The 19112-nt window shown below is 46.2% G+C and overlaps 1 protein-coding gene across 1 annotated transcript in view; it reads left to right on the forward strand.

Moving 5' to 3' along the window:
• Positions 1-5929: 5929 nt before the first annotated feature.
• CEP126 (centrosomal protein 126) overlaps positions 5930-19112 on the forward strand; it is a 31398-nt gene continuing 18215 nt past the window's right edge. Inside the window, exons 1-5 of the mRNA XM_056858864.1 lie at positions 5930-6105; positions 12008-12127; positions 14572-14714; positions 15640-15730; positions 16311-16452. Coding sequence (XP_056714842.1) covers positions 5930-6105; positions 12008-12127; positions 14572-14714; positions 15640-15730; positions 16311-16452 — 672 coding nt within the window. The remainder of the gene's footprint in view (positions 6106-12007; positions 12128-14571; positions 14715-15639; positions 15731-16310; positions 16453-19112) is intronic.

The raw sequence follows: 19112 nt of genomic DNA on the forward strand, positions 1-19112 counted from the left end.
TCGTGTGTAGGAGTGGGGAAACAAATCCAGTTCACCAGATTTGCCTCCGCCGCTCACGTGGAGGAGTGGGGGATCAAACCTGGTTCTCCAGATCAGACTCCACTGCTCCAAACCACCACTTTTAACCACTACACCACAGTCACAGCTGACTTACGGTGACCCCGTAGGGCTTTCAAGGCAAGAGACGTTTGGAAGTGGTTTGCCATTGCCTGCCTCCGCGTGGGCTGAGAGAGTTCGGAGAGAACTGTGATAACCATACAAAGAAGGGGGGCAGGAAAAACAGAAGCAAATGGAGCATACTAGAATGGCAAGGGACCCCCTACCCTTCCTGGCTTACCCTGGTTCAGGTTTTCCTTCCTTCTGCTCCTAAAGGAAAGCTGAACACACCAGCCAGCATGAAAAGGGTTTCTCCTTTCCCATAGTTTGCTTCCCCCCCCCCAGCTGTTTCAAGAGGCAGGGAGGGGTGGAGGGAGGGGGAGATGGGGTTGGCAGCTGGGGTCTCAGGCATATTATGTTTACAAATCACCAAATCCCAATTCAGACTCAGAGATATTTATTCTTGGGGTGAGGGGCAGCACAATGCGAACTGTTGATTTCTGGTCATCTGGAAATAATCTTGCAACAGAACTCAGTATCTTATAAGGCGCCACTGATTTTAATAAGGCGTTCAGGTATTTAACCTATTTTCATGTACCAAATATTGGGAGGATGTACAGTTCGACACAGTCCAGGCTTATTTTGAAAAAAAAAAATTAACATTGCTCACACATTTGGGGAAAAGCACATTTTCCCCCAAGACCTCTAAGCACCAGGGATTTATATTTTATGAGAGGCAGCCATTGTAACGTTTCCACCTCCAGCATCTGCCAGTCGGCTCTCACTCCTGGTTCAGGGAAGAAGAAGAAGAAGAAGAAGAAGAAGAAGAAGAAGAAGAAGAAGAAGAAGAAGAAGAAGAAGAAGAAGAAGAAGAAGAAGAAGAAGAAGAAGAAGAAGAGTTAGCTTTTATATGCCGACTTTCTCTCCCACTTAAGGAAGAATGAAACCGGCTTACAATCGCCTTCCCTTCCCCTCCCCACAACCAACACCCTGTGTGGTAGGTGGGGCTGAGAGTGCTCGAAGAGAGCTGTGACTAGCCCAAGGTCTCCCAGCTGGCTTCGTGAGGAGGAGTGGGGAAACAAATCCAGTTCACCAGATTAGCGTCCGCTGCTCATGTGGAGGAGTGGGGAATCAAATCTGGTTCTCCAGATCAGAGTCCATTGCTTTTAACCACTACACCACGCTGGCTCGAACAAGTGAGCCAAACCCAGCCCTGCTCAGAAGCTAGGGGGAAGTCATTTGGCTGAGGGGAAACCCACTCTTCTCCACAGGGATTCCTCACCGTACCCCACCTCTCTCCCGAGAGCTTTGGGGGGCCTTCCCCTTCCATAGCTGCCACCACCTCCTGATATTTGCCTCTTCACCAGTTTGAGGCCAGGAGGAACACCAAAACAGGGCTGTTTGGACAACATTAGCCACAGCAAGGTGCACAGGTAGGAATGAAGGCAATCTATTTCTTTAAACAAATACAAGAGTTATTCTGCTGGCATGTCTCCAGAAAGTATGCAGACTACAGAAATAATGGTGCATATACTAACCCAAGGAAATGAAAGACAGAAAGACTTTTGACCCAATTTGGAAAATTACAGTACTTGGCATCTGCTGTCCCCTCCTGCCAGGAGAATGCAGACGGGTGTATGCATAAAAAGAATGCTGTAGTGGCGCTCACATGGATGCGCTCCCCCACTGTAAAACACATAAGAGGCAAAGAACAGCTCCTTTCCCATTCTTCCCCTTCCCCACATCCACAGAGAGGTCTTAGGCAATCTGGCTTAGGGTTGTCAGCTCCAGGTTGGGAAATTCCTGAAGATTTGAGGGATGGAGCCTGGGAAGGATGTGGTGTGGGGAAAGGAAGGACCTCAGTGGAGTATAGTGCCATACAGTCCACCCTCCAAAGCAGGCATTTTCTTCAGTGGAACTGATCTCTGTCATCTGGAGATCAATTGTAATTCTGGGAGATCTCCAGGCCCCTCCTGGAGGGTTAGCAAGTTAAGTACAGCAGTAACAAAAGGCAGGAATATATATAAAATAGTTTATCTAATTTGCTGTATAGAATTTTTTGAGACACTATACAGCAACTTGGATAAACTATTTTATATATATTCCTGCCTTTTATTACTGCTGTACTTAACTTGCTAACCTAACTGTACAGCAGGCTATTTTTGTTTAGTACACCCTCCTCCAGGTACTAGCTGGAGATCTCCTGCTATTACAACTGATCTCCAGCCAGAGATAAGTTCACCTGGAGAAAATGGCCGCTTTTGCAATTGGACTCTATGGCATTGAAGTCCCTCCCCTCCCCAAACCCCACTCTCCTCAGGCTCCACCCCTAAAACCTTGTGCCGGTTGCCAACCTGGCAACCCTATCCTGGAGAGTGGCAATCCTAGCTCTGGGTTCTGACTGCATGGGCCCACCATAATCAGACTGGTGCTTGCACGTGAGAGGGATTCCTTATCTTCCCCACATGATGCAAAAATATCTAGCTCCAGTAGGAATGAAGGTTTCCTAGCCTCACTACTGCTAGAAACATCAATCCATCTCCATATAGATGTCAGCCCTTCCTAAGATGAAAGCTCTTGTCCCGCTCTCAATCCATGACAGCTGTGGCTTGCACTTGGTTGAAAGCAGGCTGATGGTTAGATTGACATGAACACACATGAAGCTGCCTTATACTGAATCAGACCCTCGGTCCATCAAAGCCAGTATTGTCTACTCAGACCGGCAGTGGCTCTCCAGGATCTCAGGCAGAGGTCTTTCACATCACCTACTTGCCTGGTCCCTTTAACCGGAGATGCAGGGATTGAACCTGGGGCCTTCTGCATGCCAAGCAGATGCTCTACCACTGAGCCACAGCCCCTCCCCTAAAGGATCAGTTGTCACACAGGATGCAAGTTTCGGTCTGACTTCATGAACACAAGAACACATGAAGCTGCCTTCTACTGAATCAGACCATCGGTCCATCAAGGTCAGTATTATCTACTCAGACTGGAAGCGGCTCTCCAGGGTCTCAGGCAGGGGTCTTTCACATCACCTACTTGCCTGGTCCCTTTAACTGGAGATGCCAGGGGTTGAACCTGGGGCCTTCTGCATGCCAAGCAGATGCTCTACCACTGAGCCACGGCCCCTGCACTAGTGAGTGTGAAACTGTCCTAGGCCCAGTTTGTACTTTGTTAAGTCTCGTTTTACTTTGATAGTCACAGCTATCTGAAGAAGTGAGCTGTGGCTCACGAAAGCTCAATGGCTGTTACTGCACGAGGTACTCCCAGCGACGTATTAAGAGTTTGGAAATGTTATAAAAAATACTGTTCGCACTTTCTATGTATTCCCACCGATGTATTAAGAGTTTGAAACTGTTATAAAAAATATTGTTCGCACTTTGTTTGGCCCCTTTACCCTGCCAGAAAAGCTCATGTGTGTGTTAAGTGCCGTCAAGTCGCTTCCGACTCATGGCGACCCTATGAACAAAAGTCCTCCAAAATGTCCTATCTTTGACAGCCTTGTTCAGATCTTGCAAATTGAAGGCTGTGGCTTCCTTTATTGAGTCAATCCATCTCTTGTTGGGTCTTTCTCTTTTCCTGCTGCCCTCAACTTTTCCTAGCATGACTGTCTTTTCCAGTGACTCTTGTCATCTCACGACGTGACCAAAGTACGACAGCCTCAGTTTAGTCATTTTAGCTTCTAGGGTCAGTTCAGGCTTGGTTTTATCATACCCTGCCAGAAAATATTTTTCACAGTGGGTCGCAGTGTTAGCCTGCCTGCAGTAGTAGAAAAGGGCAAGAATCCAGTAGCACCTTAAAAGCTAACAAAAATATTTTCTGGCAGAGAATGAGCTTTCGTGAGCCACAGCTCACTTCTTCAGATACAGCTTAGAATGTGAATCCATCTGTCTTTAAGTAGAGGAAAGTGCTTGTCTGGACTCTTGCCCTTTTCTACTACAGAAAATATTTTTGTTAGTCTTTAAGGTGCTATCCCTGACCTGGATGGCCCAGGCTAGCCTGATCTCATCAGATCTCAGAAGCTAAGCAGGGTCGGCCCTGGTTAGCATTTGGATGGGAGACCACCAAGGAATACCAGGGTTGCTGTGCAGAGGAAGGCACTGGCAAACCACCTCTGTGAGTGTCTTGCCATGAAAACCCCAAAAAGAGGTCGCCATAAGTCGGCTGTGACTTGAAGGCACTTTACACACACACATGCCACATAAACACATGAAGCTGCCTTGGTCTACCAAGGTAAGGTCTACTCTGACAGGCAGCAGCTCTCCAGGGTCTCAGATAGAGAGCTTTCACATCATCTGCTTCCTATCCCTTTTAACTGGAGAGTCCCGGGATATAACATAACAGAACATAACATAATTATGCGTGTATACGTTTGCCAGGGCCCAGGAATACCAGGGTTGCTGTGCAGAGGAAGGCCCTGGCAAACCACCTCTGTGAGTCTCTTGCCATGAAAACCCCAAAAAGGGGTCGCCATAAGTCGGTTGCGACTTGACGGCACTTCACACACACAAAACTACACGCATCGGCCAGGAATTTAACAGGCGCTCGATCGATTCTGTTTCTTTTTGTGGGCAGACGCACAGTCCCTGTTGACAAAGGGTTTTCTTGAATCTTCCCTCCAGTACTGCAGAGGGTATTACTTTTGACTTGGAAGGCTTTAAGTGGGGAGTGGACGTGTTCCTGGAGGAGAGGGCTACCCATGGCTACCAGTCCAAATGGATACTGGTCATGATGCATGCCTGTTCTCTGCAGGATCAGAGGAGCAGGCCGCATATATTAGGTGCGGTGGAACACAGGCAGGATGGTTCTGTTGCAGTTGTCTTGTTTGGGGGCTTCCTAGAGGCCCCTGGTTGGCCACTGTGTGAACAGACTGCTGGACTTGATGGGCCTTGGTCTGATCCAGCCTGGCTTTTTTATGTTCTTATCCCTGTCGAGTGTTTGTCCAGCCTCTACTTAGACTGCCAGTGATGGGGAGCTCACCTCCTCCCTAGGTAGCTGATTCCACTATTGAACAACTCTTACTGTTAAAAATCCCCCCCCCCCTAATATCCAATCAGTACCTTTCCGCCCACAATTTAAACCCATTATTACGAGTCCTATCCTCGGCTGCCAACAGGAACAGCTCCCTGCCCTCCTCTAAGTGACAGTGGGGAGTGGACGTGTTCCTGGAGGAGAGGGCTATCCATGGCTACCAGTCCAAATGGATACTGGTCATGATGCATGCCTGTTCTCTGCAGGATCAGAGGAGCAGGCCGCATATATGAGGTGCTGTGGAACACAGGCAGGACAATGTTGCACTTTTTACACTTAAGACTTAGACTTACACTCTCTCTCTCACACACACACACACACACACACACACACACACACACACACACACACACACACACACACACACACACACACACACACAGTGCTACTGGACTCTTGCTCTTTTCTACAAAAAAAAACCCCTATTCCGGAACAAACGTCTCTTTGCAGGCCCCGCCCCTCGCCCCGCCCCCTTCTCTCTCTCTCTCTCCCCCCCCTCCGCCGTCGCCATGGTTTCCGTTGCGAAGGAAGCGGCGTCGCCGGTTGCTAAGATGGCGTCTGGGCGGCGTCGGCGGCGCCCTGCAGCCGGGCGAGGGGCCGCGGCCGGCGCTTGTGAGGCGGGCAGGGCTCCGTGGCGGGGCGCCCCCACCGCGGCGCGCTGAGAGGCCGAGAGGGGCAGGCCCGAGGACGGAGGGAGGGACGGAGGCGGCGCGGCGAGAGGGCCCAGGCGGCGGCGCTAGGCCCGCGTGGCGTGGGACGGACGGGGGGGGGGACCCGCGAGGCGGCGATGGCGACCGGGGCGTGAATGGAGCTGGGCGGCGGCGGCGGCGGCAGCAACGTCAGCTACTACTCCGGCTACGCGCGGGCGGCGGCGGCTGAGGCGAAGGCCGCGGCGGCGCCGTGCTGGAGGAGGAGCCCCTCGGACGGCGCCTTGGCGCGGGGCGGCGGCCGCCGGGCCTGGAGCGCCTTCGCCCCCAGCACGTATCCTCCCGAGAAGGGGGTGTGGCGGGCGGCCGGGGCCGGTGCTGCCATGAAGGCGGGCGAGGCGGCCGCCTAGGGCGCAGGCCTCACAGGGGCCGTGCAGCTGGCCTGAGGGGCACAGGTTTAGTGTCAAGGAAGGAAGGAAGGAGATTGGATGGATGGATGGATGGATGGGAGGAAGGAAGGAAGGAAAGACAGACAGACAGACAGACACTGGCAATTTATAGTAGCAGAAAAGGGCCAGAGCCCAGTAGCACCTTAAAGACTAACAAGAATATTTTCTGGCAGGCTGTGAGCTTTCGTGAGCCGCAGCTGAACTAAGGTGCTACTGGACTCTTGCCCTTTTCTACTAGAAAACTTTTATAGCACTTTACCAAGTTGCAAATTTAGAAATAGCCCAGTGGTCTCTTGCTGGGAATGTTTAAAATAGCCCCATGAGCGTTTGTTCCAGAGCTCAAGAAACACTAGTGACCTCTTGTAGCACCTTAAAGACTAACAAGAATATTTTCTGGTAGGGTGTGAGCTTTCAGGAGCCACAGCTCACTTCTTCAGATCTGCAGTAGTAGAAAAGGGCAAGAGCCCAGCAGCACCTTAAAAGACTAACAAGAATATTTTCTGGTAGGGTCTGAGCTTTCGGGAGCCGCAGCTGAACTAAGGTGCTACTGGACTCTTGCCCTTTTCTACTAGAAAACCTCTATAGCACTTTACCAAGGTGCAAATTTAGAAATGTGTGTGTGTGTTAAGTGCCGTCAAGTCGCTTCCGACTCATGGCGACCCTATGAATGAAAGTCCTCCAAAATGTCCTGTCTTTGACAGCCTTGCTCAGATCTTGCAAATTGAAGGCTGTGGCTTCCTTTATTTATGGCTTCCTTTTATTGAGTCAATCCATCTCTTGTTGAAATTTAGAAATAGCTCACTGGTATCTTTCTGGGAATGTTTAAAATAGCCACGTGAGCATTTGTTCCAGAGCGCAAGAAACACTAGTGAACTCTTGTAGCACCTTAAAGACTAACAAGAATATTTTCTGGTAGGGTCTGAGCTTTCGTGAGCCACAGCTGAACTAAGGTGCTACTGGACTCTTGCCCTTTTCTACTAGAAAACTTTTATAGCACTTTACCAAGTTGCAAATTTAGAAATAGCCCAGTGGTCTCTTGCTGGGAATGTTTAAAATAGCCACGTGAGCATTTGTTCCAGAGCGCAAGAAACACTACTGAACTCTTGTAGCACCTTAAAGACTAACAAAAATATTTTCTGGCAGGGTATGAGCTTTCTAGCTGTATCGGAAGAAGGGAGCTGTGGCTCACGAAAGCTCACACCCTACCAGAAAATATTTTTGTTAGTCTTTAAGGTGCTTGACTCTTGCCCTTTTCTACTACTGGTGTCTGAAGAAGTGAGCTGTGGCTCATGAAAGCTCATAACCCTGCCAGAAAATATTTTTGTTAGACTTTAAGGTGCTGCTGGACTCTTGCCCTTTTCTACTACTGCAGACAGACTAACACGGCTACCCACTGTGAACTGGCAATTTATGTTATTTATTTCCAGATAAGCACCACAACAGTGCTGTGGAATGTAATTAATTATAACGTCTCCTAAAATAGTTTTGGGCTTTTGTTTTTCTGCAAGGCAGCTGTTTTTGATAATTGGTTCGTGACGTGCCCTGGTTGTCTTATAGAGTCCAATGAAGACAACTAGGAGGAGGTTAAAAAGAGCAACGGTTCTTTATTTAGCTAAACACAGACCCTGGGGGTGAAATAACCCACAAATAAGATGCAGAGTTACTCACCCGAGAAACAAAGGAAGCTCAGAAATATTTATGCATTCGTATGGGGCAGGCCCATGGCTGCTGACAAGCAGATTGATACACAAAAGCACCAATGCACATTAAGTGTCTACTTCACTCTAATTAGCATAACCTATAGATATTGGCCGAAGGCGTCACTTAGTGAGTGCCTGATCTTGTGAGCTCAGTAACCAGAAACCACATTCCTGAAGGTGAACGTAATTCAGAGCTCTCTATTGGTGAGAGGCCGTACCAGGCACAGAGAGCATGATTTGTTGGTTCATGGCTCCCGGATGCCAACTTCCCAAAGCTTCCATGTGTGTGCGTATGAATACATAGTGTTCTAAACCAGCCCTTATATCTGGGCATTACATTAGCAGTGGGGGTTAGCCTTGCCTAGGGTGCAAAAATAACTGGCGCCGGCCCTGAGAGCGGGGACCCCCTTTCAGGGGGCTTCTTCTGCAGCGTCTTCACGTGTTGCTTCCCCCTCCCTCTTTTTTAAAATTTGAGGTGTTGTACACCGAACCGTTTTCTTTGAGGTGGACCTTGACCTGACCTGGATGGCTCAGGCTAGCCTGACCTCGTCAGATCTCAGAAGCTAAGCAGGGTCGGCCCTGGTTAGTATTTGGATGGGAGACCACCAAGGAAGTCCAGGGTTGCTGTGCAGAGGAAGGCACTGGCAAACCACCTCTGTTCGTCTCTTGCTATGAAAACCCCAAAAAGGGGTCGCCATAAATCGGCTTGGACTTGGTGGCACTTTACACACACACACACACTTGACATCGGCCATTTATGCATGAGAGGTTTTGCCTTGGATTTGCCGCTCTCTAGATGCACGCTTTCCTCATCCGAATTCTCAAAGCTCAAAAATAAGCCCCCCCATGCAGAGTTTTGGGAATTGGGATGGGGGAAATGTGCATCTAGAGAGCGGCAAGCCCAAGGCAAAACCTCCCGTGCATAAATGGCCATCCTGAAACAAAACATCATCTCTTTTGCTCTTTTATGCATGGGAGGTTTTGCCTTGGATTTGCTGCTCTCTAGATGCATGTTTTCCCCATCCAAATTCTCAAAATTCAACAATGAGCCCCCATGGAGAGTTTTGAGAATTCGGATGGGGGAAATGTGTATCTAGAGAGCAGCAAGCCCAAGGCAAAACCTCCCATGCGTAAATGGCCTTAAGAGTGACCAAAATCACACCTGCACAGAATTAGTAGGGAAGTTTTTTGAGTCCTCCAGAAATGCTTCCCCAGCCTGATGAAGCATTCTGGAGACTCTATGGGTGCTTTCACACATGCCGAATAATGCACTTTCAGTCCGCTTTCAATGCGCTTTGCAGCTGGATTTTACTGTGTGGCCATTTATGCATGGGAGGTTTTGCCGCTGTCTAGATGCACATTTTCCCCATCCAAATTCTCAGAACTAAAAAATAAGTCCCCGTGCAGAGTTTTGAGAATTCATATGGGGAAAATGTGCATCTAGAGAGTGGCAAATCCAAGGCAAAACCTCCCATGCATAAATGCCTATGTGAAACCGCAAGATCCACTTGCAAATGATCATTTAAGTTCATTGAAAGTGGATTGAAAGTGCATTATTTAGGATGTGTGGTGCGGCCACAGGAAGCTTGCATGCTGTTTTGACATTCCAGAGGGGTTTCATTGCAGTAAAAATGAATGATGCCTCAGGAGCTAGATTCCAGTCCAGTGGCACCTTAAAGAACAGCAAGATTTTCTTTGGCTTTTGAGACTCAAAACACCCTTGGTCTGATTCAAGTAGGGACGGAGGCTAAGGGATCCCGGGTCGTACTTATAACTGATGAAGGGAGCTATTACTCTGAAAAGCTTACACCTAGAAAATCCTTTTGCCTCTAAGGTGCTACTGGAACTCAAATCTAGCTCTTTTACTGCAGACCGGCTACCCTCTCGAATATGTCTTGTGGCACCCTTAAGGGTTTAACAACTGTGCATATATGCTTTGGTTGGCTAGGAGCTGCTTCAGGTGCATCTATTCTAGATGGCTTCACGTAGCTCTTGTCCACAAAACATTATGCTTAAATAAAAGTTGTTAGTTCTTAACATTTTTCTTTTTAGTCTTAAGATGTCACAAGACTCCTGTTTATTAACACTGGGTTGGGTCATTTTGGTTGGTCTTCATAAAAGGTATTGGACGGCTTATGTTTCTGGATTTTGTTTTTGGACCAGTGTGGATACCTGCAATCTCTTTTCTCCCTACTGAGATTTAGGCTTGCCCATTGAAATCAGTAGTCTTAATCATACCTAACTCTCTGCCTAGGATCAGAGTGTATACCTAAACCGGTTAAAAGTGTGAATGAGTCATACAGGTATTCAGAAGAGTGTGTTTGTCACACAGATGCATTCTTTGGGAGCTGTTGGTTTTGCACACTGTGTGGCCTTAAACCCAGGTTTGTCATGAAGTATGCGCTTAAGAGGAAACCACAGGCAGCCCTAGGTTCATAGTGGCTTTGTACACTTGTGCTTCTCACATTTTGTTTTAGTTGTGCAAACTTTTTTAAAAATGTCATGTGAGCAGCATTCAGAGAGCTGAGATTGCCTTGGGCTTACTGTCAAGCATATGTTTGATGGCAAACCTGAGTTTGTTACTATGTGACATGACATAAAATGGCCCTTTATGAATGGAAAGGTCACAATGTACAATCCTAAACATGCATATTCAAAAGTAAAATCCTACTGAACTCAATGTGGCTTACAGCCTAGTAAGTGTGTTAAGGATTGTAGCCCCAGTGAAGTAGCAATAAGTAATCTGCACCTTTTTATAGACATGGGACTCACCTTCATCCTCAATTTTCAACATGAGATTTGCTTTTGATCTTTGAAAAGCCAGATAACACCACTTAGTGGGGCAGGTTTGACTCACAGGCTGCAGTCCAGATTATACTTTCCTAGGAAAGTATACTTTCCCCACTGAATAAAAATTAGACTTACTTCTGAGTTGATGTGTTTAGGATTGCTCTCACATGCTCTCAGTGGCTGATTTCTGCCATAATGTGTTGCACTTCCAAAGGCTGAGAGAGGACAATAGCAAACAGATAAACTCTTGTCTGTTTTTTGCTAATATGCAGCTTGGAACATCTGGAACAAGCTGCTGTTGGTAGCTTTTGCCTCTGAGCTAACATGGCTTGGGCTTTACTGACAGAATGCTATGCTATGTTGGGTTTAGCCCAGCCTGGTTGCTTTTTCATTCTTGCTAGACAATTTTATTAACACTTTAGATCAGAAGAAGGCAACATGTGCTTTAAAAAACCGGCAGAGAGATTAGGATTGTACTTGGCCGGGCACACTAGGAGCATGCTGAGCCCCGGCAATGCTGGCAGCAATTCAGGCTAAGTCTGTTGGGTGGAGAACGGGCCCGTCGTGCTAAACAAAAAAGTCTGGTGTGCCTCTGGTTCTGCATGTGTGTCAGGGATTGTCTCGGACACTTCATGTGTGACTCTTTAAAAAGTATGTTTTTGGACTAGCGAAAAGGTGCTATGTATGTGTGTGTGTTTAAGAATGTAGAATAGGGGAAGGCAGCTCTACTGTAGAAGCCTGAATAGCCCAGACTAGCCTAATACCAGAGCTTGGAAGCTGAGCAGGGTTGTCCATAGTTAGTACTTGAACGGGAGACCACCAAGGAAAATTGGGGTTACTGTGCAGAGGCCCACCTCTGTCAATCTCTTGCCTTGAAATCCCCACAGTCCTGAGGCTGAGTGGCTTGTGGCTTGACAGCACATAATTATTAACTCTGCTGTCTTTGTTTTTGCATCCAGGCCACATGATATGTTGGATTACATGGAATTAATTCCCATTAATTTCAGTGGGACTTAATTCTATATGCGTGCACTTAGGATCATTTTTTAAAGTGTATTATAAATAGTAATGTGAGCAAGGTTTAAATTTGTTGGTTAATTAATTTGGTCTAAGAAACAGCACTGTTTTTTTTGGGGGGGGGGTTCATTTGTTGTATGGATTTGGCCTGGTGAAAGGATGAATAGGAACAGGAGATTAAGAATACATAAAATTTAATTTCTAATCTAGACTGCAAGTTTTTAACCGAAGTTTCTAGGATTTTTACTACAGTTTCCATTGTCTTTAATGTCACAATCAGAAATCTGAGGATTTTTCTTGAGAGGGATTTATCAAAAGAACGCCACGAGTTGCTAAAAGATCAAAGACTGTTTCATAATCAAGCACGAAAACATTATGTAGAAACAAATAAACGAAGGAGGTATGCAAGTATAGGCCATGTTTTTACTTTTAAGTGTATTTTAATTCAGATGTCTTGTTTATACTTAATGGGTGAAAAAGATGCAGAATAGCTATGATCCTCTGAAGAAACATGCCTTTTTAATAGTGATAATCAGATTTTTCAAACTTTCTTTGATTGTATGGCTAAAATTTTAGTTAGCAAGGTTAATTTTGTTGGTGTTGACCTCTTAAAATGAGCGCTAAACTAAATCATAGCTGGAGGATAAGGTGTCTTGTTGTTAGCCTTCTGTTACAATATTGCCCCCAATGCAATCAAGACATGGGCAGAGTTCATGAGTTTACACTGCCTGAAATGGTATATGGCCAGGTAATGAAAAGACTCTGGAGTCTTTTGTTGTACAGTCTGGAGTCTTTTATTGGTGTAGTGGTTAAGAGCGGTGGACTCTGATCTGGAGAACCAGGTTTGATTCCCCACTCCTCCACATGAGCAGCAGATGCTAATCTGGTGAACCGGGTTGGTTTCCCCACTCCTCCACACGAAGCCTGTTGGGTGACCTTGGGCGAGTCAGAGTTCTCTCTGAGCTCTCTCAGCCCCACCTACCTCACAAGGTGTCTGTTGTTGGGAGAGGAAGGGAAGGAGATTGTAAAAACATTTGATTCTCCTTAAAAGGTAGAGAAAATCAGCATATAAAAACCAACTTCTTCTTCAATATAAAAGGCTTTGTATTTTCAGTAAGGGGGGAAATGTGCAAAATCACAGCTTTGGAAGGGAAATTGAAGAAGGGTGCAAGGTGAGATTATTTCTGTTAAACATTTGCAGGCTGTTCCCCAACAGACCCCACATATGCCTCTGCAGTGGCATTGGTAGGATGCCATTTTTCAATTCACTAGAGCGATTGTTACATATAGAAAATAATTACTTCAGTGCTGATTTGTTGCAGTGATGGGACCAAGATTCTGTGCCAGACAGTGAGTCAATCTCTGATCTGGCTGCTGCAGCCAGTGCTCTGATCTCAGCCGTGTGCTCTGTGTGGGGCTTTGTTTGGAGATTATTTGGAAGCTGCAGTAGTGTGTAACGCTGGGGCGAGACTGTCGACTGGAATAAGTTATGTATTTCCATCACTGAAAGGGCTAAAATGGCTGCTGATAACGCTTCTAAACCCCAGTAATACCTGGAAGCTAGTATCCTGCCTGGCCCAGAGGCTATGCAACAACTGCCAATGATACTTGTGATTGATCAGAATGGTTAACATAGTGTAAGCAGTCAGACTCCTCCTCCTGCTAAGGGGTGCAACGAAGGCATGGGGACCAAAGACTGGCACAAGAGCAAGACACGGCTCCCCACAAAATGGATGCCTCTCAGAGAGTTTTGGGATCCATCTTGTGTGTCAAGGTTGGGCAGGAAGGCAGTTGGCCGCTGAACTTTTCCCCTGGTCCTAAGATGTGCCTGGCTGGACAGTGGGGCAAGCTAGTCTCCACTGTGACTGTGATTCAGTCAGCGCTCTGAACAGACCATGGCTTACCCTATCTGCACCCGTCCCAGCAATCAGTGAGTATTCAAGAGAATAGCTCAGGCATTCCTTTGGGTCCTGACGACTCATTAAGCCTCTCCTATCTTTTTGTTCGAACCTCAGAAAAGCAATCAATTCTTTGTCTCTGGCTTTCCTGCCAGCTTACCTCATACCACCCAAGGCCCATTTTGGGTTATAAATATTGGTCCTTTGGCCTTTCATAGTGTGTGTGCGTCTTGGATCCATTTTCCTCTTCAGCACTGCTTTCCCTGGACATCCCTTCAAGGCTGGTAACTATCACCCATCCCTGAAACCCTATCCAGCTTCCTCCCTTTTCTCTTAGTCGGCTGTTGCATGCTTCGTGTGAATGCTCATTGCTTGAGATAGATTTCTTGCTTTTATTACTTAATTATTTAATAAAACCATATTTTAATTGTACAGCTGCCTGCTCGTTTGAGAGTTTTCACCCAGGACTATCCTGGTATACGTACGTTATTGATCCCAGTTATTCCCTCTCGCTCTCTGTTTCCAACTAATTCCCCCCAACCAAAGTGGAGACCGCCTGCTTAGAGTAGCAATAGTGCCATGGATTTGCACTTCCTCATTAGGAGCTGTTGTGACTGCTCTAAGGGCACTTTCACACATGCTGAATAATGCACTTTCAGTCAACTTCCAATGCACTTTAATAACTCATTTGCAGGGGGACTTTGCCATTTCACACAGTAAAATCCAGCTGCAAAGTGCATTGAAAGTTCATTATTCGGCAAGTGACAAACTGTCAAGGTTGAAACGCATTCACAATAAGTCTTACCTTTTTAAATATGGAGAATGGCATTCTTTGTGGAAGGGAGAGCTTAAGCAAAAAAAAAAGGCTTTAGAAAATAATTTTAACAAAGACCACTTGGAATTTCATGGTAATTATTTTTATTTAAAAGTAGTTGTTCTTAAATAGAGCACTTGAAGAAAAGCGGAAGGAAGAGGAAGAAAAAGAACAAAAATTTAGAGAACAGATTTTACTGCAACGGAAACTGAAACACCAGGAAGCAACTGAGAAGTTCCAGCGTGGTCATCTTCCGTATGCACAGCGAAAGAGAGGTCTGTACCATTTAAGGGACTCTTATAATGTGAGCACTTTGAAAAAGTATCCCGAACCATTGCAGTTAACAGCTACAAGGGTCAGTGACGAGCTGTTTTGACCGACTCATTTCAAATTTGTTCATGCGTTGCTGCAATTGGCTTGCTTTGCCAGAACTGTATATTTTGGAGATGGCATCTCTATGAAACACAATAACAGTGTGTATTTCAGAATCTTCGTTAATTTATTTGAATACATTAATTTCCCTTTAGCTGTCTTTCCCCTGGTCACGGCTGATTTATTGTGCATTATTTAGTGCTTTCAATCAGCTTTTGTTCCTCTCCAGTGTTTACTGGAATGAGTGCCTACCGTTAAGAGCATGTGGCAGTTTTAGCAAAGTCTAATGCCTCAGTCAACTTTCCAAGGTTGAAGCTACGCAATATGGTATTTCACTTAAATATTCTCCTCTAGACTGGCTGTCGTGAATGCACCAAGTCCAAATGTGAGGTAATATTTCCTACACACTCCTCAAATGGGGGTGGGGAACAGTTGGTAGTGGTGCATTCTGGCCTTGCCACGTTTCATATTTGTGGTGGGGTGTGGTGAGGGATTCATAATTTCCAGGTAATCGATTTAGACATTGCTCACTATATCAACTTGAATTCAGGGAAGGGCTCCTTCCTTCCCCCCACCCTGGCAACCGAACCCGAAACAGCCCTGGGGGACACTATTTCCCCCATTGAAGGGGGCTTCAGGCGCTGAAATAATTCTGCATAGGATTACACTGTAAGGCACAGCAGGAAGGAAACAAAATGGTAAAGTCTGAAATGGAAGGTGCTGGCATGGGATCAGTCCTCCAAAGATGAATCCTCAGTCTTTTAATGTTAAGAACCTGGCATTTTGCAAACTTACCTTTCAAGGCTGCATCTCTTTTTAAACTCCTAGTGCAGAGAAAAGTAGAACCCAAATTGGATGAGGCTTTTGAAAAAATTCAGATAACTGGATTGCCGTTGTCAGTATACAGAGGCGATGGCAGGTAAATGGTCTGTTTATTTAACTCAAGTATACAATCATTGCAAGAACTGGATGTTAATTTGAGGGATTTTTGACAAAAATAAGACATTGGAAGCAACGAAAACAAAACGAAAAAAAAACCCAGTACATGTCAGATACGAAGTGGGTTGTATTTTTCTAATCTAAAGTTTACAGTCATGTTGGAACATTTAAAGTATTTCTGTTATCTGTAATTGTCTCAAATACTGGTTGCATTCCTCTGAAAGGAGCCCAGTTCTGCACCGGACTATGGTGCAAGCGGGGGGAAGGACCCTAATCCTTTCCCCATGCTGGTTTCCCAGTCAGAATGGCCCCCAAGGAGCGGCCATTTGCCCCATCAGGACAAACATACAGGTACTTACATCAGTACCTGTATGCTTCCCCAGTGAACTATATTATGCTGAACTACATTTTCTTACAAACGCCAAATACAGCTGTTAAATACTTTCAGTTGTTCCAAAAGTTATGTTCTAAGTATCATACTAGTTTTATAGGAAATTAATATGGAAGTTTGTGCATGAAACTGATAAGAAGTACAGCTGAAAGCAATTTTTTTTTTCAAGAACTACTGATACAACCAAACACGACCCTTTCCAGTGGAAACAAAACATAGCAAAAAGTTGTGGTGATAAAATAATGGAGGAATTGCGAAATGTGGAGGAACTGCAGCAGCAACTGCACAAAAAGCATTTCAGCAACCTTCAGGTATTGTGACTTGACAATTAGTTACTTTCTTTCCCATCTTAATTCTGCGGTTCACAGACCACCTAAGCAGAAGTAGCACTTAGAATCATAGAGTTGGAAGGGTCCATACAGGCCATCTAGTCCAACCGCCTGCTTAATGCAGGATCAGCCTAGAGCATCCTGGGAGTGGACATGTTAATGAAGGAGGGGGGTATTCATGGCTACTAGTTAAAATGGATACTAGTCATGATGCATACCTATTCTCTCCAGGATCAGAGGAGCATGCCGAATATATTAGGTGCTGTGGAACACAGGCAGGATGGTTCTGTTGCAGTTGTCTTGTTTGGGGGCTTCCTAGAGGCACCTGGTTGGTCATTGTGTGAACAGACTGCTGGACTTGATGGGCCTTGGTCTGATCCAGCCTGGCTTTTTTATGTTCTTATCCCTGTCGAGTGTTTGTCCAGCCTCTACTTAGACTGCCAGTGATGGGGAGCTCACCTCCTCCCTAGGTAGCTGATTCCACTATTGAACAACTCTTACTGTTAAATTTTTCCCCCCTAATATCCAATCAGTAACTTTCCGCCCACAATTTAAACCCATTATTACGAGTCCTATCCTCGGCTGCCAACAGGAACAGCTCCCTGCCCTCCTCTAAGTGACAGCCCTTCAAATACTTAAAGAGAGCCTTTAACTGCTTAATCCTATTGATTTCAGTGGGAATGCATCAGCTTCAGCGCTGGTATTCTCTTATAGATTGTGAAGCACAGTGCTTGCAAATACAGGAAGCACAAGTTTCCCCCATTACCTGGCATGTGGAGGGGCACTCCATAGGACTTGGTCCAAGCATTCCTGATCCTTGCCAGATCCTTGTGTTGGGTGCACCACTGCGATGTGTCGTAGCCTGCCTAGCTGTTCATAGCAGGGTGAGGACCTCATGTGCCCATCTTGCTGCATCTGGTGGCCAGTTCCTCTCAAGGTAGCAGGACAAGGACTGTTATCTTTAATAGCCAGTTAACTGACTGCTGTCTAATGATTGTGCCATGGTCCTGAAAGTTACCGCTTGGAATGAGGAGCAGGGGCTGCCAAGCAGACTCACAGTGTAGCCTTAAGCACATACTTTGGCCAGGTGTCTGGAGGTTGTAGCAAGAAAGTTGGAACAAAGCCGGCTGAAATTAAATCCCTCTAAGACGGAGGTCTTGTGGCTGGGCCGGGGAGGGTCATGGCTGGGCCGTCTGCTGCCGGCTCTTGACAAGGTGCAACTAACAATTGCACCGACTGTTAAGAGCCTGGATGCCTCCCTTTCGATGGGGGCACAGGTCACGCACGTAGCCAGGACAGCATTTTTCCATCTCCACCAGACTAAACCGCTGATGCCCTACCTGTCCTGCCCCAACCTAGCTATAGTGATCCACGCAACGATTGCCTCCAGGCTAGTCTACTGCAACTCGTTCTATGCAGGGCTACCCTTAAGGCTGCTCTGGAAACTTCAACTGGTCCAGAATGCAGCGGAAAGGGTCCTTACAGGGACCCCTTGGAGAGCTGCACTGGCTCCAGATTGAGTTCCGGATCAGGTTTAAGGTTTTGGTATTGACCTTCAAAGCCCTAAATGGTCTTGGATCTTTATATCTACGGGACTGCCTCTCCCAATACACCCCTCAAAGAGCATTATGCTCATCAAATAATAACCTACTGGAGATCCCCAGTCCGAGAGCTATCCAGTTGTCCTCAACCAGGACCAGTGCCTTCTCAGCTCTGGCCCCACCTGGCAGAACTCTCTGTCGACTGAGACTCGGGCCCTGCAGGACTTACCCCAGTTCCCCAAGGCCTGTAAGACGGAGATGTTCCGCCAGGCCTGTGGTTGAGGGCAGCAATGGTTCCATCGTGACAGGCCTCCCTTCTCTCTCTGCGCCACCTGCCTAATTTTCTGTATTCTGTATATTGATCTATCTTCTGCCTTCCACTTGGCTGTGACGCCACCGGTACTAATGTTAAAGGTGTCATTGATTTCTGGCTTAGAGACAGAGTGGTGTAGTGGTTAAGAGGGGTGGTTTGGAGCGGTGGACTCTGACCTGGAGAATCGGGTTTCATTCCCCACTCCTACATGAGCGGAGGACACTAATCTGGTGAACTGGATTTGTTTCCCCATTCATACGCAGAAAGCCAGCTGGGTGACCTTGAGCTAGTCACCATTCTATTAAAAGCTCTCTCAGCCCCACCTACCTCACAGGGTGTCTGTTGTGAGGAGGGGAAGGGAAGGTGATTGTAAGCTGGTTTGAGTCTCCCTTAAGGGGTAGAGAAAGTCAGCATATAAAAACCAACTCTTCTTCCTCATCCTCAAATTGTTAAAATGTATTACTGATTTTAATACTACTTATTTATTGTCTAATGCTGTATTTTAACTGATAAAAGCTTCCCTGAGCCCAACCTTGGTTGGGAAAGGGCAGGTAAAAAATTTAATAAACTAAACTAAACTAAGCTGAGTTACACCCTTCTAAGCCCGTTCACTTCAGTGGACTTAGATGGGTGTAACTCTGCTTAGGATTGCACTGTGAGCCTGCTATAACGGTGAGTTTTTAAAAAAAACAATAGTTCTTTAAAGTTTCAAAAACACTGCTGTGGCTTTATTGAGATAATAATTCATATAGTTTTTTTAGTTTTTGAAATGGTGTATCAGAATTCCC

This window comes from Euleptes europaea, chromosome 12 (genome assembly GCF_029931775.1).
Source record: "Euleptes europaea isolate rEulEur1 chromosome 12, rEulEur1.hap1, whole genome shotgun sequence".
Taxonomy (NCBI): Eukaryota; Metazoa; Chordata; class Lepidosauria; order Squamata; family Sphaerodactylidae; genus Euleptes; species Euleptes europaea.